Source organism: Phyllobates terribilis, unplaced genomic scaffold (assembly GCF_046119375.1).
Source record: "Phyllobates terribilis strain yellow unplaced genomic scaffold, ASM4611937v1 Scaffold_1__5_contigs__length_1240528914, whole genome shotgun sequence".
NCBI classification, from domain to species: domain Eukaryota; kingdom Metazoa; phylum Chordata; class Amphibia; order Anura; family Dendrobatidae; genus Phyllobates; species Phyllobates terribilis.
This window is the reverse complement of record NW_027362761.1, coordinates 231,940,560-231,965,846: the sequence shown is the minus strand read 5'-3', so window position 1 is coordinate 231,965,846 and position 25,287 is coordinate 231,940,560. Positions and strand designations below refer to the sequence as shown.

At 42.4% G+C, this 25,287-nt stretch overlaps 1 protein-coding gene across 1 annotated transcript in view; it reads right to left on the bottom strand.

Moving 5' to 3' along the window:
• Window positions 1–25,287, bottom strand: part of RABGGTA (Rab geranylgeranyltransferase subunit alpha) — an 89,109-nt gene that overhangs the window by 41,352 nt on the left and 22,470 nt on the right. The window contains exons 7-12 of the mRNA XM_073671026.1: window positions 24,572–24,655; window positions 24,181–24,263; window positions 16,519–16,611; window positions 16,033–16,135; window positions 15,893–15,944; window positions 15,592–15,680 (exon numbers count right to left, since the gene is read on the bottom strand). Coding sequence (XP_073527127.1) covers window positions 15,592–15,680; window positions 15,893–15,944; window positions 16,033–16,135; window positions 16,519–16,611; window positions 24,181–24,263; window positions 24,572–24,655 — 504 coding nt within the window. The remainder of the gene's footprint in view (window positions 1–15,591; window positions 15,681–15,892; window positions 15,945–16,032; window positions 16,136–16,518; window positions 16,612–24,180; window positions 24,264–24,571; window positions 24,656–25,287) is intronic.

Sequence of the window (25,287 nt, the reverse complement as noted above, 5' to 3'; positions counted from 1 at the left end):
TGCCAGTTACCTGCCAATTGCCTGCCAGTTTGCTGCCTGTCATCCGCTTTCCTGCTTGCTAGCCTGAGGTCCGAAGGTCTGCCTTCCGACACCTGTCAGTCTGTCTATGGACCAGCTTGCCCGCTCACCTGGGAGCGCTCACCTGCTACCTGTCTGTTAGCCTACCTGGAGGCTCCGCCGTCACGTGCTGTGACCATCTGCCAGTCCAGAGACTCTTGCCTGCTCACCTGGGAGCGCTCATCTGCTACCTGCCAGTTAGCCTACCTGGAGGCTCCGCCGTCACAAGCTGTGACCACCTGCTTATCCAGAGACTCTCGCCTGCTCACCTGGGAGCACTCATCTGCATCCGCCTGTTAGCCTACCTGGAGGCTCCGCCGTCACATGCTGTGACCACCTGCTTATCCAGAGACTCTCGCCTGCTCACTTGGGAGCACACACCTGCCATCCGCCTGCTAGCCTACCTGGAGGCTCAGCCGTCACAGGTCGTACCAACCCTATACCCAGAGACTGTCCCGGTCACTTGCTGTGACCCCCTGCCCGTTCTCCCAGAGACTGCCCCGGTCACTTGCTGTGACCTCCTGCCCGTTTACCCAGAGACTGTCCCGGTCACTTGCAGTGACCTCCTGCCCGTTTACCCAGAGACTGTCCCGGTCACCTGCTGTGACTACCTGCCCGTCTTCCCTGGTCACCACCCGCTTCCTTACAAGGATCGCCCCCTTGTATAGTTGCTTAGAGCAGAGGTCCCCAACCTTTTTTGCACCAGGGACCGGCTTTAAGCAAGACCAGTTTTCCATGGCCCGGTGGGGGTGGGGGCGGGGCTTTGGTCATATGGGGGTGGGGTTATGGAGGGGTGGAGCTGTATGGGGAGGATGCTGGCGGGACCTCGGTGTACAGCGCTGCTAAGTAGCAGCATTGTACATTGAGCGTCAGTGTATACAGCGCTGCTGCTTAGCAGCGCTACACACTGAACACCGGTACCGGGAGCCACGTCACTGAAGCCAGTCTGCTGCCCCAGCACGCCCCATATAACATGTTCTGCCGGGGGCGTGTCAGTGAGGAGAGCCTGCCGCCCCACCCCGTCAGGAACACACCATGCTGTGCAGGAGGGCCGCGTCACTAAGACCCGCCCCGTGACGTACAACAGGTACCATGCTGTGCTGTGGAGGGCTGCGTCACTAAGACCCGCCCGACGCCCCACCCCGTCCTGCATAATGTTCTCTGCCGGGAGCTGCGAGCTGTCACGGCTATGGCAGAAAACATTATAAATCCACACAGAGCGAGTTCTGACCAGGCGCAGGGCCGCGGAGCTAGCTGTCAGCGGCAGGGCCGGCTCCAGGTTTTTCTGGGCCCCGGGCGAAAGAGTCTCAGTGGGCCCCTTTAACACATACCACGATTCATGATGCAGAGATACGGCGGAGAAATATATATATATAGTACAATGCAAAGATTTCACTTCATGAGTGATATCTATTGTAAATTCTACAATAGCTCAGAAACCGGTGAATCGCTCCACACAGAATAGTGGCCCCCATATAAGGCTCCATACGGAATACTGGTCCCCATATAACGCCCATACGGAATAATGGCCCCCATATAACGCTTCATACGGAATACTGGCCCCCATACGGAATACTTGCCCCCATATAAGGCCCCATACGGAATACTTGCCCCCATATAAGGCCCCATAAGGAATACTTGCCCCCATATAAGGCCCCATACGGAATACTTGCCCCCATATAAGGCCCCATACGGAATACTGGTCCCCATATAACGCCCATACGGAATACTGGCCCCCATATAACGCTTCATACGGAATACTGGCCCCCATATAAGGCCCCATACGGAATACTGGCCCCCATATAACGCTCCATACAGGATACCGGTCCCCATATAATGCTGCATGCAGGCTGTTACCCCCCACATAATGCCCCATACAGGCTGTCCCCCCCTTATAATGCTCCATGCAGGCTGTTACCCCCCACATAATGCCCCATACAGGCTGTCCCCCCCTTATAATGCTCCATGCAGACTGTTACCCCCCACATAATGCCCCATACAGGCCCCTCCCTTTTAATGCTCCATGCAGGCTGTTACCCCCACATAATGCCCCATACAGGCTGCCCCCCCCCCCTTATAATGCTCCATGCAGGCTGTTCCCCCCCACATAATGCCCCATACAGGCCCCCCCTTTTAATGCTCCATGCAGGCTGTTACCCCCACATAATGCCCCATACAGGCTGTCCCCCCTTATAATGCTCCATGCAGGCTGTTACCCCCCACATAATGCCCCATACAGGCTGTCCCCCCCTTATAATGCTCCATGCAGGCTGTTACCCCCCACATAATGCCCCATACAGGCCCCTCCCTTTTAATGCTCCATGCAGGCTGTTACCCCCACATAATGCCCCATACAGGCTGCCCCCCCTTTATAATGCTCCATGCAGGCTGTTCCCCCCCACATAATGCCCCATACAGGCCCCCCCTTTTAATGCTCCATGCAGGCTGTTACCCCCCACATAATGCCCCATACAGGCTGCCCCCCCTCTTTATAATGCCCCATGCAGGCTGTCACCCCTCCTCTTTATAATGCCCCAAGCAGGATGCCCCCCCTCCCCTCTTTATAATGCCCCAAGCAGGATGCCCCCCCTCCCCTCTTTATAATGCCCCATGCCTCCATACATTAAAAAAAAAAAAAAAATCAAATACTCACCTCCCTTCTCACCTGCTACCTGCTGCCCGCCGCTCGCTGCTCGGCTCCGAACTCCAGCGTTGTCGTTTCTTCCCGCTCAGCGCTCCCTGTGACGGCTCAGGGGAGGGCGCGGTGTAAAGACGTCACCGCGCCCTCTGACCTGAGACGTCACAGGGAGCGCAGAGCAGGAAGACAGCTGATCTGCGGAGGCACGGGGAGAGGTAAGTATCGGGCTGCCGGGGCCCTGAGCAAGCGGCGGAGAAGGGCGGGCGCTGACACCGCTCTCCTCCGCCCATAGCCCAGCGGGGTGCGCGACCGCCAGTGGGCCCCTCTGCCTGCTCAGAGCCCCGGCATTTGCCCGGGTGCTGACGCCGGCCCTGGTCAGCGGCGCCGCGGACCGGCTGAAAAACCCCAACGGCCCGGTCCTGGTCCGCGGACCGGCGGTTGGGGACCTCTGGCTTAGAGGTTCCGTCTCCCAGACCCGTTACACACTGACAGTATAAGTGGGGATAACGTTTGCCGTTTGCAGACCCTGCCCCATGTATTGTTTGCTTACATTAACATTATCCATTTTTAGCTTATGTCAAGGACTGTGCTTGCAGGAAGAGGCACCTATTGTAAATCTGTGCATGACCTGTTGCTTCCTGGACAGGACTTTCACCTATATCCCCTACCATGGATCATACACTATGAATAAATATAGAAAAATCTGCACTTGGGAACTGATTTTTAAAAAGTATTAGCAGGCTTGATGGCGTTTGTAAAAATTCTATCATGATAATACTGAAATCTCAGCACCCCGGTTGCTATAAATTTCTTTAAGTCTTAGAAGTAGCACTGTCAGCACGAGAAAAGCATTAGTCAGTGTGATTTTACCGTTTGATCCCTGTAGAAATTCATTTTGCAGTATTAAACATCAATAGTCAATCCCAATAAATGGCAACATCTACAGGTTAATAGCAGTATTACAGAACACTCAATTTCATTATTTAATTCATAATATGTTTTTTGATAGTTGTGGCTTCTGTTAACTCTGACGTGAAACTGAAAAAACAGCCACAAATTACTGCAGCCTCTAAAAGTAGTATGTTAAAAACCATTCAATTCTTCCTCATCCTTTCCTAATGGTTAACAATGAACACTTAATTTGTTTTAAGGAATGTCTTCTCTAGAAGGAATGTCTTCTCTAGAATAATATGTTAAATAAGAACAGTAATTTTCATTCAATAAATGACACATTGTCCAATATGTGCAGAAAGGACATACAGTACAGAGACTGTTTAGTGGTTTATCCACCTGTGTAGTGCACAATAGATTTATGCACAGCTTCCTATTTGACTTTCACTGGGAAATAAGCAAATTGCCTCTTGAGAGAGGAAGAGGACTTGAACTCTTGTGCCACCTATTGAAGTAGCAATCCTAAAAGTCACTATCGACCCCTTAACCCCTTTACAACCCAAGGTGGTTTGCACGTTAATGACCAGGCCAGTTTTTACAATTCTGACCACTGTCCCTTTAAGAGGTAATTACTCTGGAAAGCTTCAACGGATCCCCCTGATTCTGAGAATGTTTTTTCGTGACATATTGTACTTCCTGATTGTGGTAAAATTTCTTCGATATCACTTGCGTTTATTTGTGAAAAAAAAACGGAAATTTGGCGAAAATTTTGAACATTTCGCAATTTTCAAAATTTGAATTTTTATGCCCTTAAATCAGAGAGATATGTCACACAAAAGAGTTAATAAATAACAATTCCCACATGTCTACTTTACATCAGCACAATTCTGGAACCATATTTTTTTATTTTTTTTTTTGTTAGGGAGCTATAAGGGTTAAAAGTTGACCAGCGATTTCTCATTTTTCGAACAAAATTTACAAAACCATTTTTTATTTTTTTTTATTTTTATTAGGGACCACATCATATTTGAAGTCACTTTGAGGGGTCTTTATGACAGAAAATACCCAAAAGTGACACCATTCTAAAAACTGCACCCCTCAAGGTGCTCAAAACCACATTCAAGAACTTTATTAACCCTTCAGGTGCTTCACAGGAATTTTTGGAATGTGGAAGAAAAAATGAACATTTAACTTTTTTCACAAAAATGTTACTTTAGACCCATTTTTTTTTATTATTTTTGCAGGGGTAACAGGAAAAAAATGGACCCCAAAATTTGTTGTGCAATTTCCCCTGAGCATGCAGATACCCTATATATGGGGTAAAAACCACTGTTTGGGCACACGGCAGGGTTCGGAAGGGAAGGAGTGCCATTTGACTTTTTGATTGTAAAACTTGCTTGAATAATTAGCGGACGCCATGTTGCGTTTGGAGAGCCCCTGTTGTGCCTAAACAGTGGAAACCCCCCACAAGTGACACCATTTTGGAAACTAGACCCCTCAGGGAGCTTATCTAGATGTGTGGTGAGCACCCTGAACCCTCAAGTGCTTTACAGAAGTTTCTAACATGGAGCCGTGAAAAAAAAAAAAAAAAAATCTAACTTTTTCCAAAAAAATGATGTTTTAGCCCCATTTTTTTATTTTCACAAGGTTAAGAGGAGAAAATTGACCCCAAAAACTTTTGTTCAATTTCTCCCATATGTGGAGAAAATACAGTGTTTGGGCGCACGGCAGAGTTCAGAAGGGAAGGAGCACTGTGTGATTTTTTGAATGCAAAATTGGCTGAAATCAATGTGCCTAAATAGTGGAAAGTCCCCACAAGTGACCCCACTTTGGAAACTACACTCCTCAAGGATTTTATCAAGGGGTATAGGGAACATTTTGAACCCAGAGGTACAACACAGAATTTGATAACATTAGGTCATCATATTGAATAAGTTGTCATTAGTCTTGAGCGCAAGTGCTCGCTACTTGAGTTTGCATCGGGTACTCAGGTATGCACCATGTATCACGGGTGCTCAAGTGAAATGCTCGAGTCCCCGCCCGCATGTTTCACGGTTATTAGACACCCAAAAAAAAAACATGCAGGGATCGCTCGTGCATGGCAGGCAATCCTCGCGAGGTTTTTTTGTCCGCGAAGCATATGGGGAACGGAGACTCGAGCATGTCACTCGAGCACCCGATGCAAACTCAAGTAGGAAGCACTTGCGCTCAACACTGGTCACCATATTGTCATCTTTTTTTTTTTTTTTTTTTACTTTTGAAAAAAATCCCAACCCCAACCCCTAACCCCAACCCTAGAGTTTATTTTTTACGCCGTTCCTCGTGCAGTATAAGTGATTAGACGACTTTATTCTTTGGGTCGGTGCAATTACAGTGATACCAGAATCATATGGGGTTTTTATGATTGACAGCTGTCACACACTAAAAGACGCATTGTTTTTGTAAAATCTAGTTTTTGCATCGCCATATTTTGAGAGCTATAATTTTTCCATATTTTGGCCGACAGTCATGTGACGGCTTGTTTTTTGTGGGATGAGTTGATGTTTTTATTGGTGCCATTTTCAGGCATGTGACATTTTTTTTTTATCGCTTTCTATTCCGATTTTTGGGAGGCAGAATAAACAAAAACCAACAATTTAGGAATTGTTGTTTTTTTTTAATTTTTTTATTCTGTTCTGTGTGTGGTAAAATTGATAAGGTAGCTTTATTCTTCGGGTCAGTACGTTTACAGCGGTACTACATTTATATCGTTTTTCTATGTTTTGGCGCTTTTACACAATAAAAGCTATTTTATAGAAAAAAATATTTTTTTGCATCGCTTTATTCTGAGAGCTATAACTTTTTTATTTTTCGGCTGATGGAGCTGTATGGCAGCTTGTTTTTTGCGGGACAAGATGACGTTTTCAGCAATACCATTTTTATTTATATTCGTCTTTTTGATCGCGTGTTATTCCATTTTTTGTTTGGCGGTATGATGATAAAGCATGGTTTTTTGCCTCGTTTTTTAAATTTTTTTTTTTTTTACCGTGCTCACTGAAGGGGCTAACTAGTGGGCCAGCTTTATAGGTCACGTCATTCCGGACGTGGCGATACCAAATTTGTGTACTTTTAATGTTTTGTTGTTTTTTTCATAATAATATTTATTGATCGGTACATTATATTTTTATTTTTGGTGGATTCTTTTTTTTATTTATTTTTTTAATATTTTTACACATTTTTTTTTTTTTTTTTACTTTTATTCTTTGTCCCACTATGGGACTTTCACTTTTTTTTTTATTCTGATTGCCTGTATAGCATAGGGATGGAGCACCATCCCTGTGCTACACAGGCAGTCAGCGCTGCAGATGCAGAAGATACTTTGGTCATGCACTGCGCATGACCAAAATATCTTCCTGCTGCCTGGTGACCCAGATGTTGTCATGACGACATCGGGTCTTCATGGCAACATCCGGGAAGCTGTGGCAGACATCGCTGGACGCCGGCAGGAGAGGTGAGTATCCTGATCACCTCCCCTTGCCCCCGCAATGTTGCGATCGACTTCGATCGCAGCATTGCGGGGGTTAATGTGCCGGGAGCGGTGCGGGACCGCTCCCAGCACATAGCACCGGGAGTCTGCTGTGACAATCAGCTGACACCCGACAGCAACTGTGCCCGCACAGCCTGTATGCGGGCGCGATCGCAAAGACGTTCTAATACGTATCAGGCTCTTAAAGCCCAGGGCGCAGATACGCATTAGTACATCTTGGGCTTTAAAGTCTTGACATATAACTTAGGATAAAAGCCAAGGCTTTTATCCTCAGCAAGGCTCGTTAAAGGGTCGATATTGACTATTCGTATTGCTACTTCGAATAGGTGGCACTAGAGTTTAAGTCCTCTTCCTCTCTGAACAGGCAATTTGCAAATGTAATTTCCCAGAGGAGCATGCATGGCGTATGAGTCTCTTCACTGACATGCCAGGCCCGGCACGTAACTCTCTATGAGGAGAAAAGTTTCCCCTAAGTTCACAGGGAAATAAAAAACTGAGGTCTGTGATAATGATGATGGACTCTAAAGCCCTTTGAAATATACAGGTGCATCTCACTAAATTAGAATATCATCAAAAAGTTAATTTCAGTTCTTCAATACAAAAAGTGAAACTCATTATGTAGAGTCATTACAATCAGAGCGATCTATTTCAAGTGTTTATTTCTGTTAATTTTGATGATTTTGGCTTACAGCCAATAAAAACACAAAAGTCATTATCTCAGTAAATTTAAATAATTAACAAAAAACACCTGCAAAGGCTTCCTAAGCAGTTAAAAAGGTTCCTTAGTCTGTTTCAGTAGGCTCCACAATCATGAGGAAGACTGCTGACTTGTCAGATGTCCAGAAGGCAGTCATTGACACACTCCACAAGGTCCCAGAGTTCCCATTTTCATTTGGAAATCAAGGTCCCAGATTCTAGAGGAAGAGTGGAGAGGCACACAATCCAAGCTGCTTGAGGTCTAGTGTGAAGTTTCCACAATCAGTGATGGTTTGGGGAGCCATGTCATCTGCTGGTGTAGGTCCACTGTGTTTTATCAAGACCAAAGTCAGCGCAGCTGTCCACCAGGAAATTTTAGAGCACTTCATGCTTCTCTCTGCTGTAATGCAGTGGCTTGCTGCATTGCTAGAATGTCCAGGGGGTGTGCTCTAGCTGACCATTTACCTCCCCCTCAGGTGACTGATCACGTGACTGACATCATCACAGGTCCTGTGTGCACAAAAGGATATATAAACCCTGGTAGTTTTGAAACAGGTAGAGAAAGAGTGGCCTGGTGAGGCCTAGAGAGAGAGAGGCCTGGTGAAGCCTGGAAGGTAGAGGCTGGATCCCCGGTGTTTGAGATACCAGTAGCCTTGGAGGGCAAGAGGCCTGGTCCCTGAGTGGGACTCCACTAGCCTGGAAGGCAAAGGCTGGATCCCCTGTGTTTGAGATACCAGTAGCCTTGGAAGGTACGTGGCCCGGAGGCCTCATCTGGGAAGCCTTAAAGCCACAGCTGTGGCAGAACCGAGCTGACTGAAGCAGCTATGACCCGGCAAAGGTAAAAACGCTGCTTGATGTGGACATTGATATTGTTACCTTGCTGAAGGCTGTATCTGGAGCCAAGTGGGCATGTCAGTCACTAGAAAGGCTCTGGGATATTATATGTAATATGTCGGCGAGCCAGTGAGATGGACTATGTTATGAGCGGTTTATGAGATGTAATAAACTGCTGGACTGTGAATTACCGAAAAACGTTGCATGTGTGCTTTAATTGACCCGGTGAAGCGCGTGCCCCCCAGCGTGATGAATAGCGCTACCTTACACTGCCAACAAGCTTTATGGAGAAGGCAATTTCATTCTCCAGCAGGACTTGGCACCTGTCCACACTGCCAAAAGTACAGTACCAAAACCTGGTTTAAAAACAACAGTATCACTGTGCTTGATTGGCCAGCAAACTCACTTGACCATAACCTCATAGAGAATCTATGGTGTATTGACAAGAGGAAGATGAGAGACACCAGACCCAACAATGCAGACGAGCTGAAGGCTGCTGTCAAAGCAACCTGGGCTTCTATAACACCTCAGCTGTGCCACAGGCTGATCGCCTCCATGCCACGCCGTATTGATGCAGTAATTGATGCAAAAGGAGCCCCAAGTATTGAGTGCTTTTACTGAACATACATTTCGGTAGGCCAACATTTCGGATTTTAAAAACCTTTTTCAAGCTGGTGTTATAAAGTTTTCTAATTTACGGAGATAATGACTTTTGTGTTTTCATTGGCTGTAAGCCATAATCATCAACATTAACAGAAATAAACACTGGATATAGATCACTGTTTGTAATGACTCTATATAATATATGAGTTTCACTTTTTGTATTGAAGAACTGAAATAAATTAAAGGAGTTGTCCACTACTATTCAAAATAGCCCAATGTGTATTTATGCTGAACAGAAGCTTCTTTCTAATTACCTCCCTCTGCTGTTCTTGCCTGTGAGTGGCGCTATCGCTGGCCGCTGACAGGCATCACGTGACCCCCGGCTGCAGCCGGCTCTGACATCCGCTGATGTCACGTCATGGTTGCGGATGCAGCCAGGGCTACCTCTTCTGCGTTTCACGGTGGCTGCTGGGTTGTGGGCGGGGTTATCCAGTGCATCACACCCAGCATCCACTGCGCGTTCTCCCTCTCCCCATTCATTGGGAAAGCGCGTGGTGGATGCTGGGTGTGACGCGTGGGTTAACCCCCGCCCACAACCCAGCAGCCACCGCAGGGACCCCAGCGCTGAGTCACGCCTCGGGGTCACGTGCTGCCTGTGAGCGGCCTACGATAGCGCCGCTCACAGACAGAAACAGCAGCAGGAGGTAATTAGAAAGAAGCTTCTTTTCATCATAAAAATACATTGGGCTATTTTGAATAGTAGTGGACAACCCTTTTAACTTTTTGATGATATTCTAATTTAGTGAGATGCACCTGTATTTTGATGAACGCCATCTTTTTCAGTCTGTTTAGGACAATACTTTGCTATGTATGGCTTATCAATGCTAAGATGAGTTTACATGGATTTATTCGGGGTACTCAGATTTCCTTCCACACTCCAAAGACATACTGACATAGACTAAGCCCTATTGGAGACAGTAATTTTGAATGACGCCTACCCATTTATCAGTACATTATGTTAAAATGAATGAATTTAAAAAGAACCTGTCAGCACAATTTAGTAATAAAGACATTGCTGTAATGGGGCTGTAATACTGATTAAATTGAAACCTTTGGTGAAGAAATTTACTTAGTTGTTCTTGTTTAATCAGCATTTGAAGTTTTCTGCTAATTAGACTTCGGTGCACTATGTGAGAAAATTGTTCACCATGTGATGAATATTTTAATATTTACATTTGAGGCAAAGGGAGCCAGCTTAAACTTTTATATATTTTAAAATACTTTACGTATTTTTTTTTATTACACTCTATGAAATTTGAATCTGCTGAATCTTTTGATCTATACAAATTAGACTTATATCGTTGTCCGCATGCAGTAAGATTCTTATTTTCTAGGAATCAAAATCAAATTGTTCTCACGCTCCCACAGCAGCACTGTATTACCATTGGTGGGAGTGGGGCATCTTGTACTGAGCTGCTGCACAAAGCTAGGAAGCAGCCAGCTTGCAAGTACTGGAGATTTAGTTGGAAACGTGGTGTTAAGGCAATAGGAGTGGGCTGTGATCAGTTTTGCAGTCTGCACTCTTATGACACTAACCCATCCCTCCCCTCCACCGTACATCTAGGACACCAACTTGAAGAGGTTATCCAGAACTTTTTTTTTTTTTACTATGGGCCCAAGAACTGATAGGTAGGTAGCTGCCTGTTGTGCCCAGCGCCGATCTCTGCCAGCACAGAGGGGCCACAGACCATTCCTGCCCACGTCACATCGACAGAGCAGCGGATGCTCATATGCTATGCTGTGTTGACAGGGCGCAACTGACGATGTTATGCTGATTGACAGCCGGCTCCTTGCAGCCTAACTGCGGGGAGCTGGCTGTCAATCAGCATGATGTTGGCAGTCACACCCGTCGATAGTAGCACAGAAGAGCAAGAGCTGTTTGTTGACATGGAGCAGCTGAAATCGCTGGTAGGAGCAGTTAAAGGGAACCTGTCACCAGAAATAATGCTATTAACTTGCAGATATGCGGTTGATCTGCAGGTTAACAGCGTTCTTATGCTGCCCGGTGCCTGCATGCAGCCGAATGCAGTGGGGAGAAAATTAACTGTATTCTCTTTGTCAGCATTTAGTTTCAGTCATGTAGGAGAATACAGAGCGAACCGCTGTAACCGCCCCCGGTCCTGACTGACAGCTGGCCCCAATACAGAGCCAGCGTTAGTCAGGGCCGGGAGTGCAGTTAAAGCGGCTGTTCTATATTCTCAGAGCAATGACTGAACCCGCACCGCCCCCGCCTCCATGACTGAAACCAAATGCTGGCAGGGAGAAAAAAGTTAATTTTCTCCCCACTGCATTTGCCTGCGTGCAGGCGCTGGGCAGCATAATAACGCTGTTAACCTACAGATTAACATCATATCTACAAATTAACAGTGTTATTTCTGGTGACAGGTTCCCTTTAATGACAGCTCTGAGCCGGTGATGGGTACAACAGACAGGTAGTTGCGTCTGTTAGCAACTACCTGCCTGTTAGTTTTTAGGGTCATAGTAAAAATAATAAAATAGTCCTGGACAACCCCCTTTAATCTGGCCATATAACAGCAGCTGATTAGTAACTCTGCATCTCCCTGTAACTACTGTAAGTTCAAAAAAAAATAAAGCGATACAAAGTTTGGTTTAAGTATTCCTGATGAATGCTTAGCACAAGTGAGACGCGCCCTTCAATTTTTACATTGGGGAGCGTTTTTAAGGTAAAATGTCCCCTTGTACTCCTCTTCTTTCCAACAGCCACTCCCCTTGAGAAATAGAATGTACTAGCTCCACATCTTCCCAAATTGCTTCACCCTTTTGTTACCTTCTGCATCCAATCAGTCCTTTTCCCTATATTGCTTTTTCTATGCAGAAGAAGAGGTAAGGGTTATCCCCATCACATTTGCCCCCCGCAACCCCACCCCCCGGTTTTGTCATTTTTCATCTTCACTCCATGCTCTCCATAAACTGTAATAGAGATGATTCTTGACCCTTTTTATGGCTTTCAACCAATCCTGGTCCGACCAGCTTACAAGTTAATAAAAATGTCTGGTAGAGGGTTCACATATATTAGATGTGTTAGTAAAAGTTGCCACAGCAAATTCAGAGAACACTGTTTGGAAATCTGCTCATCAAATCAGCAACTAGTCAAGCAGCTTTTGGTGTGGATTTTTTTTTTCCTCACTTTAAATTTTTTATTTTAATCTTACTTGGAATAAGTTTAGCTGAACAAAAAGACAATTGAGATTTACATTTAAAATCATCATCTATAATTTAAACACATACATGATTTTTTTTTGGACAAAATCACCCACCCCTAACTGCAAAACAGCAGTCAATTGTTTGCCATGGCATGAAAGACCAGAAATTAAATACCGTAATCAGTCCCCAATAATATTGTGTCATGCGGTAGTGAGGGCCATGGTCTCTAGAGTAACGACTATCAAAAAACTGACCGGCACTTCCAAACAGAAAAAGGCAAGTGTGAACAGGTGCAAGCTAAGAGAGCCACTCTATATAACTAACAAATTAAAGCTGCACTCTGAAACACTATAATAATATGTAAACATTGCATATATGACATTGGAACTGCATTAATGCTGTAGAAAACATGTTAAAAGATAAAAGCACTTCACGCACAAATTGACCAATTCATGTCAGCCCAACAGCTAGAGACAAGTTGTACCCCTTGGTTGGGCTCCTAAACCTAACATGATGTCTCTCCCGGGCTAAAAGCCTACAATTATATGGGCAGGTAGGATCAAGCTTCATTTAAAAACACCTTAGGCTGATGGGAAGATTTCCAATTTCATATAATCAGTGTTTACATATTATAGTGTTTCAGAGTGCAGTTTTGTTAGTTATATAGAGTGGCACTGTTAGCTTGCACCTGTTCACACTTGCCCTTTTCTGTTTTGAAGTGCTGGTCAGTTTTTATAAATTTATAGGACACGCCCTCTGAGCACTCCTCCCATCAGCCTAAGGCGTTTTTAAATGGAGCTTTATCGTACCTGCCCATATAATTGTAGACTTTTAGCCCAGGAGAGACATAATGTTAGGTTTAGGGTCCCAACAAAGGGGTATGTCTTGCCGCTGGCTGTTTGGCCAATTTGTGCGCCAAGTACCTTCATTTTTTAACATGTTTTCTACAGCAGTAATGCAGTTTCAATTTCATATATTCAATGTTTACATATTATAACATTTTAGAGTGCAGCTTTAATTTGTTAAATTAACGATTGTCATGTTGGAGGCCTCTTAAATGCTGCCATCATGCTTGACAGCAGCAATTCAGAGATTAGACTGTTGCGACCGGAACTAGCTCAGATCACAGCAGTTACTATTCCCTGCACTATATGAGGTGGGCTCAGCCAAGGGGTTAAAAGATCAACATTCCATAAATATTACTTGAAAGCCATCATGGTAAACTCCTTAAGAACTATGACCTTGCTGCTTTTAGACAGGCCGCTATCTGGTGAAAATACAATCCTAGGAATGCTTGTTCCTGTCAGGCCATTTAAACAGGAAGAAATTTGTACCTGCAATGATTTGATTGCTTGTTCTATATACTGCAACACGTTTGTTGCAGTATATTAACATAACAACATTCTCTTATGAAGCCGTGCCACAGGCTGGGCTTCACATGAGGACAACGATGACAGCCGTGAGAGCTTTCAGCAAGCCCCTGGCTGCTAGGATAACCCATCACTACAATCTCATCACGCAGAGTTGATGGGAGCTGATGTATATAGAGCAATGGTGAATGTGGCCTTCAGCTTTAACCAGCTAAAAGCAGCTGTCAGCATTTGAAAATGGCGTTTAAATGGTTAAACAGCAGAAAATCGATGAAAACTCTGGTAGCTGCTGTTACAGAAACAAGTCGGCTGTGTATTGCAGCAGGCATCTCTTGGGTATGGTGCGGGCTCAACTCCTGAACCCACTCCATTCACAGAGATTCGGCATGTACAGTCATGGCCAAACTTGTTGGCACCCTTAAATTTTTTCCAGAAAATGAAATATTTCTCCCAGAAAACTATTACAATCATACATGTTTTGTTACACACGTTTATTTCCTTTGTGAGTATTGGAACACAAAAAAAAATGATAGAGGCAAATTAGACAATTTCGCACAAAACCCCAAAAATAGGTTGGACAAAATCGTTGGCACCTTTCCAAAATTGTGGGTAACTTTGTTTCAAGCATGTGATGGAGACCCAGGGGAACCCTACTGCTGATACATAAATAAGCTAGACTGCATTTTGCAAAAATGTACGTGAGTAAGCCAAAATCCTTCTGGGAAAGAGTCCTGTGGACAGATGAGACTAAGATAGAGCTTTTTGGTACAGCAAATCATTCTACTGTTTTCGTAAAACGGAATGAGGCCTACAAAGGAAAGAACACAGTACCTACAGTCAAATATCGTGCAGGTTCAAAAATGTTTTGGGGTTGTTTTGGTTATTCTGGCAATGGATGCCTTGACTGTGTGCAAGGCATCATGAAATCTGAAGATTACTAAAGGATTTTGGGTCGCAATGTAATGCCCAGTGTCAGAAAGCTGGATTTGCGTCCTCCGTCCAGCAGGACAATGACCCCAAACATACTTCAAGAAGCACCCAGAAATGGATAGAAACAAAGTGCTGGAGAGTTCTTAAGTGGCCAGCAATGAATCCGGATCTAAATCCCATTGAACACCTGTGGAAAGATCTTAAAATTGCTGTAGGGAGAAGGCACCCTTCAAATATGAGAGACCTGGAGCAGTTTGCAAAAGAAGAGTGGTCCAAAATTCCACTTTAGAGGTGTAAGAAGCTTGTTGATGGTTACATGAAGCGATTCATTGCAGTTATTTATTCCAAAGGGTGTGCAACCAAATATTAAGTTGAGGGTGCCAACAATTTTGTCCAGCCAATTTTTGGGGTTGTGTGTGAAATTATGGCCAATTTGCCTTTTATTCCTCTTTTTTGTGTTGTTCCAATACACACAAAGGAAATAAACATGTTTATAACAAAACATATTTAATTGCAATAATGGGTAAAATGGTTTATCAGTATGATGCACGCAAATAAGTTCAATGATGTCTAGCAACCTCTCTTTCTTGACAGACAAATCAGCAATACGCTATGTAAATGAAGCTATGTATTAATGCATTGTGCCATACATCCTTTCCTGCTTTCACATTAGTCAATTACTACTATGATCTTCAGAATATGTTGGCTTTACAGCAATGAAAGTATATCACTCCAAATACTGACAATAAAACAAGCAAGTGAACTCGTCTGTACAAAGATGAATTGCCATTGTGTATTTTCATAGAATAATGGACACTTACATTTATTCTCAGGCTCCAGCTCTTGCAGCTCCTTGCAGGACTGCAATTCTTGTTGCAATACGTTGCTTTTTCCCTCAGATAGCTCCAAACTGAAAAAGATAAATAGGTTTGCATTTATGTTCTGCCATCAATTGTACTAACACAACCATTACCCTCAGCCAGAAGTGTAAAGCCCTTGTCACAAAAGGCAGTAGTGGTATGAAAAAGAGCTGCACCACTACAGCACAAAAGATACACTGCAAAGAAAAAAAAGGTGGCGATTCTCAAAATGCGGCACTTCTGATGCACAAGCAATATTTACCTGAAGATTTTATCCTCTGTTGCAGAATCTCGAAACCATGTGCTGAGTTTTCCTAGATTGAAAAGGAAGAAAACCAAATGATGGAAGTACAGTATGTTCATTTTTCCATCTCCTGATAACTTGCATTCAGCAGTGATTACCTGGGTATAAGACGCACTCTTTTTGAGCTTCTCCGTCCTTCCAGATAACTTTAAAGTTATGCTGACAATGGTCACTGAAACGATCCTTGGGGAATTCAGAGATCTGGGAAAAATATATAAATATACATGACAAAAAAGCACTAGCATGAAGGCTTTGTGCACACTGCACTGGAGCCTAAAGTATATATTTGTAAGATTCCCCTATACAAAACTCACACGGAAGACCAAGTTATCCCACTATATAGGAATACAGTGCAATAAATAGGGTTCCACTTTTATTTATAAAAACAAAACAAAAAAACGAGGCATATGTTTTTCTTTTTATTTTTTTTAACCAAATTCCTGCTGTATCAACTACAAAGGTATAACAAATCCTGGCTAAAAGGGGCCAAATGGATGCAAAAAAACATAGGAAGAAAGTTGATGACGAATGAACATATGAAAACAAGAAAAAAAAAAGAAAAGAAAAAAAACATGCCGCAGTACCCAGAGTAAACTGGGCTTCTCTTTCCCATCTGGTGTCTTCCACGTGACCATTATTGGCTTCTCATCAATGAACAGTATCAAATCACTCTCCACCTAAAACATGTAGAAGAAAAAATAATAATTTAACCATGCTGAAATAAACAGAGTTTTACAAAAATCTGACATAACTCACATATTTCTATTCCATTTTGAAACTACAATCAGGATCACTTCCTCTGTTAGAATGGGGAAAAAAATACTTTTTATAATGGATTCGTAAAAATGTGAATATAGAGTATAGTGTATATGTCTATAAGAACGAGATACGGTGCTGTTATTAGCTTCTTATTTTCCCTGGTAGTTTCTGATCTTTACCCTTAAATATTACTGAAAACAGATTTTCCAAGAATACAGCTTACATTAACCACTTCGCGCCAGAGCCTGTTTTTGCCTTCGTGACCAGGCCAATTTTTTCAATTCTGACCACTGCCAGTTTATGAAGTAATTACCCTGGAACGCTTCAACGTATTCCCCTGATTCTGAGACTGTTTATTCGTGACATATTGTACTTCATGATAGTGGTAAAATTTCTTCGATATCACTTCCGTTTATTTGTGAAAAAATCGGAAATTTGGCGAAAATTTTGAAAATTTTGCAATTTTCAAACTTTGAATTTTCATGCCCTTAAATCAGAGAGATATGTCACACAAAATAGTTAATAAATAACATTTCCCACATGTTTACTTTACATCAGCACAATTTTGGAACCCAAATTTTTTTTTGTTAGGGAGCTATAAGGGTTAAAAGTTGACCAGCGATTTCTCATTTTTCCAACAAAATTTACAAAAACATTTTTTTAGGGACCACATCATATTTGAAGTCACTTTGAGGAGCCTTTATGACAGAAAATACCCAAAAGTGACACCATTCTAAAAACTGCACCCCTCAAGGTGCTCAAAACCACATTCAAGAACTTTATTAACCCTTCAGGTGCTTCACAGGAATTTTTGGAATGTGGAAGAAAAAAATTAACATTTAACTTTTTTCACAAAAATGTTACTTTAGACCCAATTTTTTTATTTTCACAGGGGTAACATGAAAAAATGGACCCCAAATTTTTTTGTGCAATTTCTCTTGAGCGCGCTGATACCCCATATGTGAGGGAAAACCACTGTTTGGGCGCACGGCAGGGTTCGGAAGGGAAGGAGCGCCATTAGACTTTTTGAATGTAAAATTTGTCTGAATAATTAGCGGACGCCATGTTGCGTTTGGAGAGCTCCTGATGTGCCTAAACAGTGGAAACCCCCCACAAGTGACACCATTTTGGAAACTAGACCCCTTAGGGAACTTATCTAGATGTGTGGTGAGCACCTTGAACCCCAAGGTGCTTCACAGAAGTTTATAATATTGAGCTGTAAAAATAAAATTTTCACATTTTTCCCACAAAACCGTTTTTCATCCCTTAATTTTGCATTATCATAAGGGTAATAGGATAAATTGCACCATGAAATTTGTTATGCAATTTCTCCTGAACACGCTGATACCCCATATGTGGAGGCAAATTACTGTTTGGGCACATGGCAGGGTTTGAAAGTGAAGGAGCGCCATTTGACTTTTTGAATGTAAAATTTGTTTGAATAATTAGCGGACGCCATGTCACATTTGGGGAGCCCCTAATGTGCCTAAACAGCGGAAACCCCCCACAAGTGCCACCATTTTGGAAACTAGACCCCTTAGGGAACTTATCTAGATGTGTGGTGAGCACCTTGCACCCCCAGCTGCTTCACAGAAGTTTATAATATTGAGCCGTAAAAATAAAATTTTCACATTTTTCCCATAAAAAATGTTTTTCATTCCCTAATTTAGCATTATAATAAGGGTAACAGGATAAATTGCACCATGAAATTTGTTGTACAATTTCTCCTGAGTACGCCGATACCCCATATGTGGGGGAAAACCACTGCTTTGGTGTACGGCAGGGTTCGGAAGAGAAAGAAGCGCTATGTTGGCTGGGATAGGCAGCAGACACCATGTCACATTTGAAGAGCCCCTGACATGCCAAAACAGCAGAAACCCCCACAAGTGACCCCATTTTGTAAACTACACCTCTCAAGGAATTAATCTAGGGAAGTAGTGAGCATTTTTTAATTTTTAAATTTATACCATTGGGCAGTGGAAAAAGCATAATTATATTTTTACCACAAAAAAATGTTTTACCCTCAGATTTTACATTTTCACACAGGGCAATGGATAAAAATGGTGCCGAAATGTGTCACACAATTTCTTCTAAAAGTGTCAATACCCCATATGTGGCTGTATCGTACCACTTAGCCATACGGTGAGATTTGAGGGGGAAGGTGCGCTATTTGACAATTGGAGAACAAATTATTGTAGAATAGGCATTTGGATTTGGGAGCACAAAATTTTCTGAATTTCTTTTGGGGGGCAAGGACCATTTTGCTTTTCCAGAGCCTTTCTGCTACCAGTAACTTGGAAGTCCCTTATATTTTTAACAGATGATGGACCTGAGTGGGGACTAGCTTTTTTTGAGGACTGAGTTGAAGCTTTTATTGGGAACATTTTACGTAACATTTATCCGGCACTCTAGGCTAAGCACTTACATCGGGGTTTCCATCTAATTTTCCAAGTGATGTAATTCAGATGAAACCCCTGCGGGATCCATTCACTGTAATGAGGCAGCAGAGTTACTCTGGACTCCGTCTGGCCTCTGTTTAGTGGTGTCCTTTTTTTCAGAAGTGCACAAAACTGTGGCCAACCGCACTTTTATGCACGCCTAAAACAAATGACACCGTGGGATCCCAGGCTAGACGGCATCCACAGTGGCCTATATCTGCCTCATTACAGGGAATCTTCCATCATGGGTTCTGGCTGAATCACGTATTTCAGAGATTTACACGGAAACTCTGGTGTAAGTGCTCAGCGCAGAGCACAGGATAAATGTGAGCAGAGCCTTACTGGGATCTTTGGGAGACATAATAAACAAATCAGTAGCAGGTGAATAATATTTGTTTTATTTATTTTTTATGCCGTTCCTCGTGTGATATAACTGATTAGATTACTTTATTCTTCGGGTCGGTGCGATTACAGAGATACCAGATTTATATCGGGTTTTTATGACTGACAGCTGTCAGACACTAAAATACGCTTTTTTTGCAAAATCTAGTTTTTGCATCACCATATTTTGAGAGCTATAATTTTTCCATATTTCGGCCGATAGAGTCATGTGACGGCTTGTTTTTTGCGGGACGAGTTGACATTTTTATTGGAACCATTTTTGGGCACGTGACATTTTTTGATCGCTTTCTATTCCGTTTTTTGGGAGGTAAAGTTAACAAAAACAAACACTTCAGGAATTGTTTTTTGTTTTTTTTTATGCCGTTCTGCGTGTGGTAAAAGTGATCAGGCAGCGTTATTCTTCGGGTCAGTACGTTTACAGCGATACTACACTTACTGTATTTTTTTTATGTTTTGGCGCTTTTACACAATAAAACAATTTTATAGAAAAAAAAATATTTTTTTTGCATTGCTTTATTCTGAGCGCTATAACTTTTTTATTTTTCGGCTGATGGAGCTGTATGGCGGCTTTTTTTTGCGGAACAAGATGACGTTTTCAGTGGTACCATTTTTATTTCTATTCTGCTTTTTGATCGCATTTTTTTCCACTTTTTGTTTGGCGATATGATGAAAAAGCATATATTTTTGCTCCGTTTTTTATTTATTTTTATTACGGTGTGCACAGAAGGAGTTAATTAGTGTGACAGTTTTATAGCTCAGGTTGTTTCGGACGCGGCGATACCAAATATGTGTACTTTTTTTGGTTTTGTAATAATTTACGGATTTATTGGTTTAATATTTTATTTATTTTGTGATTTTTTTTTTTTAATAGTTTAAAAACTTTTTTTTTACTTTTTTTTACATTTTTACTTAGTCCCTGTATGGGACATTAATTTTTATTTTTCTGATAACTGATCTCATGTAATGTAATAGACATATATTACATTACATGAGATCTTCCCTGACTGTTTCAGTCAGAGTCTCCTGTCTGGCTACAGCTGCAGCTGAGCCAGACAGGACACCATATATGGCAGAGCTGGAGGCGGTCATGTGACCTCCAGCTGCCATAGCAACCCCAGGTCCTGGAAGGACTCGGAGGTCTTCGGAGAGGTAAGTTGACGACCCCCTCTCCTCCTGCTGTCTCCTATATGCCGCGATCACTATAGATCACAGCATATAGAAGACAGCTAAGGGTTAACATCACTGGGACCTGATCTAATCAGGTCCCGATGATGTACCCTGTCAGAGCTAACGCTCTGCACCGGAATTGCAGTGCTTGCAGGACCCTGGGGGTCCTGAGCACTGCGAGACCACCCACCGTTTTTAAACGTCGGCGCTGCACAGAGCCCGGCAAGCGCCAACGTTTATCTACAGTGGGCGGTCGGGAACCGGTTAATTTCATTTCTATGCCCTAACGTACATTACTTTAGGAAGTAATATCAAAGAGCAAATCTCTTTCCCTCCTCCTTTATTCAATAAATGGCCATTATGGAAAATTTTGTACCAAGGGAAGTGAAGAAGGATAAAGGGAAGTGGAAAATACCATTTCAGTTCTGTCTCATTGCACATTTCACTTTACTGTTCAAAGCTGCCTTCTTATAGGAAAAGTATTGTATTAGACTGCTAGTATTCATTACTTTCAGATCTTTATTTGTTTTTTTACATATTGTTAGCATTCATTGTCTTGGATAAAAAACAAACATCTTGCTGCTTTACTCAGTGTGAAAAATGAGCACTTATTGACTAATTCACAACAAATTGTGACATTGCGCCCTGTGAGGAGGGGCGATATGTCAATTTTTGCCTCAGTTAGCAGGTAAGCTAGGGTAGGCACTGCCAGCAGTCTTCTGTGTCACTACAATGTGATACCGAAGTGGACAGTCACCAACAAAATTATCTTCCCTTCTCCTTTTGCAACCACCCATAAGGGTAGGCGAGAAGTGACGTCAGACACAGGCAAGCAGATTCTGTCCACATTTACTGCAATCATAATGCAAGCTACAATTACGCTTGGTCTTAATGTCAAACAAGAGCAGTTGCTCCTCCTAGTGTTTAAAAGCTGAAAATATCAAAACTTTTTTTTAGCCATTTTTCAGATTCTATACCATAAATTTTTGCATATATAAAATGGATGGCTAACACCTAACAGCAGATGGGGCTTATACAGTTATATGAAAAAGTTTGGGCACCCCTATTAATCTTAAGCTTAATGTTTTATAAAAATTGGTGTTTTTGCAACAGCTATTTCAGTTTGATATATGTAATAACTGTTGGACACAGTAATGTTTCTGCCTTGAAATGAGGTTTATTGTACTAACAGAAAATTTGCAATCTGCATTCAAACAAAATTTGACAGGTGCATAAGTATGGTCACCTCACCAGAAAAGTGACATTAATATTTAGTTGATCCTCCTTTTGCAAAAATAACAGCCTCTAGTCGCTTCCTGTAGCTTTTAATGAGTTCCTGGATCCTGGATGAAGGTATTTTTGACCATTCCTCTTTACAAAACAATTCCAGTTCAGTTAAGTTTGATGGTCGCCGAGCATGGACAGCCCTCTTCAAATGATCCCACAGATGTTCAATGATATTCAGGTCTGGGGACTGGGATGGCCATTCCAGAACATTGGAATTGTTCCTCTGCATGAATGCCTGAGTAGATTTGGAGCAGTGTTTTGGATCATTGTCTTGCTGAAAGATCCATCCCCTGCGTAACTTCAACTTTATCACTGATTCTTGAACATTATTGTCAAGAATCTGCGGATACTGAGTGGAATCCATGCGTCCCTCAACTTTAACAAGATTCCCGGTGCCGGCATTGGCCACACAGCCCCAAAGCATGATGGAACCTCCACCAAATTTTACTGTGGGTAGCAAGTGTTTTTCTTGGAATGCGGTGTTTTTTTGCCGCAATGCATAACGCCTTTTTGTATGACCAAACAACTCAATCTTGGTTTCATCAGTCCACAGGACCTTCTTCCAAAAAGAAATTGGCTTCTCCAAATGTGCTTTTGCATACCTCAGCCAACTCTGTTTGTGGCGTGCTTGCAGAAACGGCTTCTTTCGCATCACTCTCCCATACAGCTTCTCCTTGTGCAAAGTGCGTTGTATAGTTGACCGATGCACAGTGACACCATCTGCAGCAAGTTGATGCTGCAGCTCTCTGGAGGTGGTCTGAGGATTGTCCTTGACTGATCTCACCATTCTTTTTCTCTGCCTTTCTGATGTTTTTCTTGGCCTGCCACTTCTGGCCTTAACAAGAACTGTCCCTGTGTTCTTCCATTTCCTTACTATGTTCCTCACAGTGGAAACTGACAGGTTAAATCTCTGAGACGGCTTTTTGTATCCTTCCCCTGAACAACTATGTTGAATAATCTTTGTTTTCAGATCATTTGACAGTTGTTTTGAGGAGCCCATGATGCCACTCTTCAGAGGAGATTCAAACAGGAGAACAACTTGCAAGTGGCCACTTTAAGTAGCTTTTCTCATGATTGCATACACCTGGCTATGAAGTTCTAAGCTCAATAAGGTTACAAAACCAAAAAAAGTGCTTTAGTGAGTCAGTAAAAAGTAGGTATGAGTATTTAAAACAAGAAAATGATAAGGGTGCCCATACTTATGCACCTGTCAAATTTAGTTTGAATGCAGATTGCACATTTTCTGTTAGTACAATAAACCTCATTTCAAGGCAGAAACTTTACTGTGTCAAACAGTTATTACATATATCAAACTGAAATAGCTGTTGCAAAAACACCAATTTTTATAAAACATTAAGCTTAAGATTAATAGGGGTGCCCAAACTTTTTCATATAACTGTAAGCCTTTACAAGGAGATCAAGTATTGGTTTAGCCAACAGAACAGAAGGACTTGGGTATTCTGGTTACAAGTAAGCTGAGCAGCAGTACTCAATGTCAAGAGGCAGCTGCAAAAGCAAACAAGATTTTAGAGAGCATAAAAAGAGATAAAAATCCTGCAATCCCAACGTATTGTTGTTACCCCTTTATATATCACTGGTGAGACCACATCTAGAATATGGGATACAGTTTTGGGCTCCACATTTTAAAAAGGATATTCAGAAGTTAGAGTCAGTACAAAGGCGGGCAACTAGATTACTACAAGGGATGGGGGCCGCTCATATGATTAGAGGTTGAAAAAAGACACCTCAGAGGGGGATCTCATTTACATATATAATTATATGTGTAGTCAGTAGAAAGGACAAGCACATGACTTATTCCTTTAAAGACCATACTAAGGACCAGGGGACACTCATTACGAGTGGAAGAAAGGCGATTCTGGCAAGTAAATAGGAAAGGGTTCTTTATAGTCAGAGCAGTCAGTCTGAGGAATGCCGACCACAAAAGATAGTAATGGCCGACTCTATAATAGCTTTCAAAAAAGGCCTGGATGATTTCCTCAATACACATAACATTGTGGGCTACAGTTAAATTACTGACAAAATATACAATTGGGGGAGGAAGATTGAACTTAATCGATCTAGGTCTTTTTTCAACCTATGTAACTATGTAATATATTAGCCAAATAATATTATCTTAATTAATCAGTAGTACATTAAAACATGATATCATGGAATTTACTTCTGTACACCTACTAAAACTGGTTGAGAAAAGGTTACTGATATCCAGGAGCCAGCCACATCAACAGAGATACATCGGATAGACAGAGGAAGATCAGCTGGAACAAGAATAGACAATTTTAAAGATTATTATAGAAATTCAGAAACATAAAAAAGTTACATTGACGCTGGTTAAACATATATAAGGGAAATTTAGAAACAGTAATTTCTTGATCTAGCATTATTAGTAAGAATTCTCTCTTTTAACAGTGATAGCTTTCCATTAATAACCACAGGCGTTGAAGGAACTATCAAAGATGAATCAGCAAACACTGGTTCATCATCTACATACCATCATCGCTATAGGCCAGAGATGGGGCTTTGTAACTTGTGTCAAAGGCAGAAAGTCTTACTAGAAGGTACTCACCTCTTCCAAGAAGCCATCGATGGTAAAACCAGGCGCTCTGATCATTTGGGTCTGTGAAGAATGCATTCTGTACAAGCTCCAGTTCTAGCAGAAAAATACAATCAAAGTGCTGTATATTACAGAGCACATTATACACATGTAAAAGTCAAATGTATGACAGAACACTAAATTGGAAAGAAAAAAAAATATAGGACATATACATCAATCAAGCAGAGAAGTATGATCACTATGGAATGCAAATTTATATTAACTAGACTAATTTACAGAGTCTCAGCATGAAAATTTTCAATTGTCTTATATCAGGAGTATATTAGAAGGGAACCCATTTAACGTGCAGGTAAGATTAATCTGCAGATTAATAGCATTGGAAAGGTGCTTGGTTGTCATACTGAAAGCGTGGTACCCAGAAGAAAGTGAACTTTATTCTTCCCGGGACGTGCGAGCTTTCAGTCATACCGGCGTGCCAGTGTGGCTAGTCACTGCTCACTATACTGTGAGGAGGCTGTAAGCAAGCTCCGACACTTTGACTGACAGCCTGCTCTGCGGTGATGTGATGTACTGCAGAGCCAGCTATGAGTAAGTCACAGTACAGTGAGCAATGACTGGTGCCACACTGGCACGCCTGCATGCCCGGGTGCTACACTTCCAGTACACTGGCCAGGCACCTTCCTAACGATTCTAACCTGGACAGTAACCCAACATCTGCAGGTTAATAG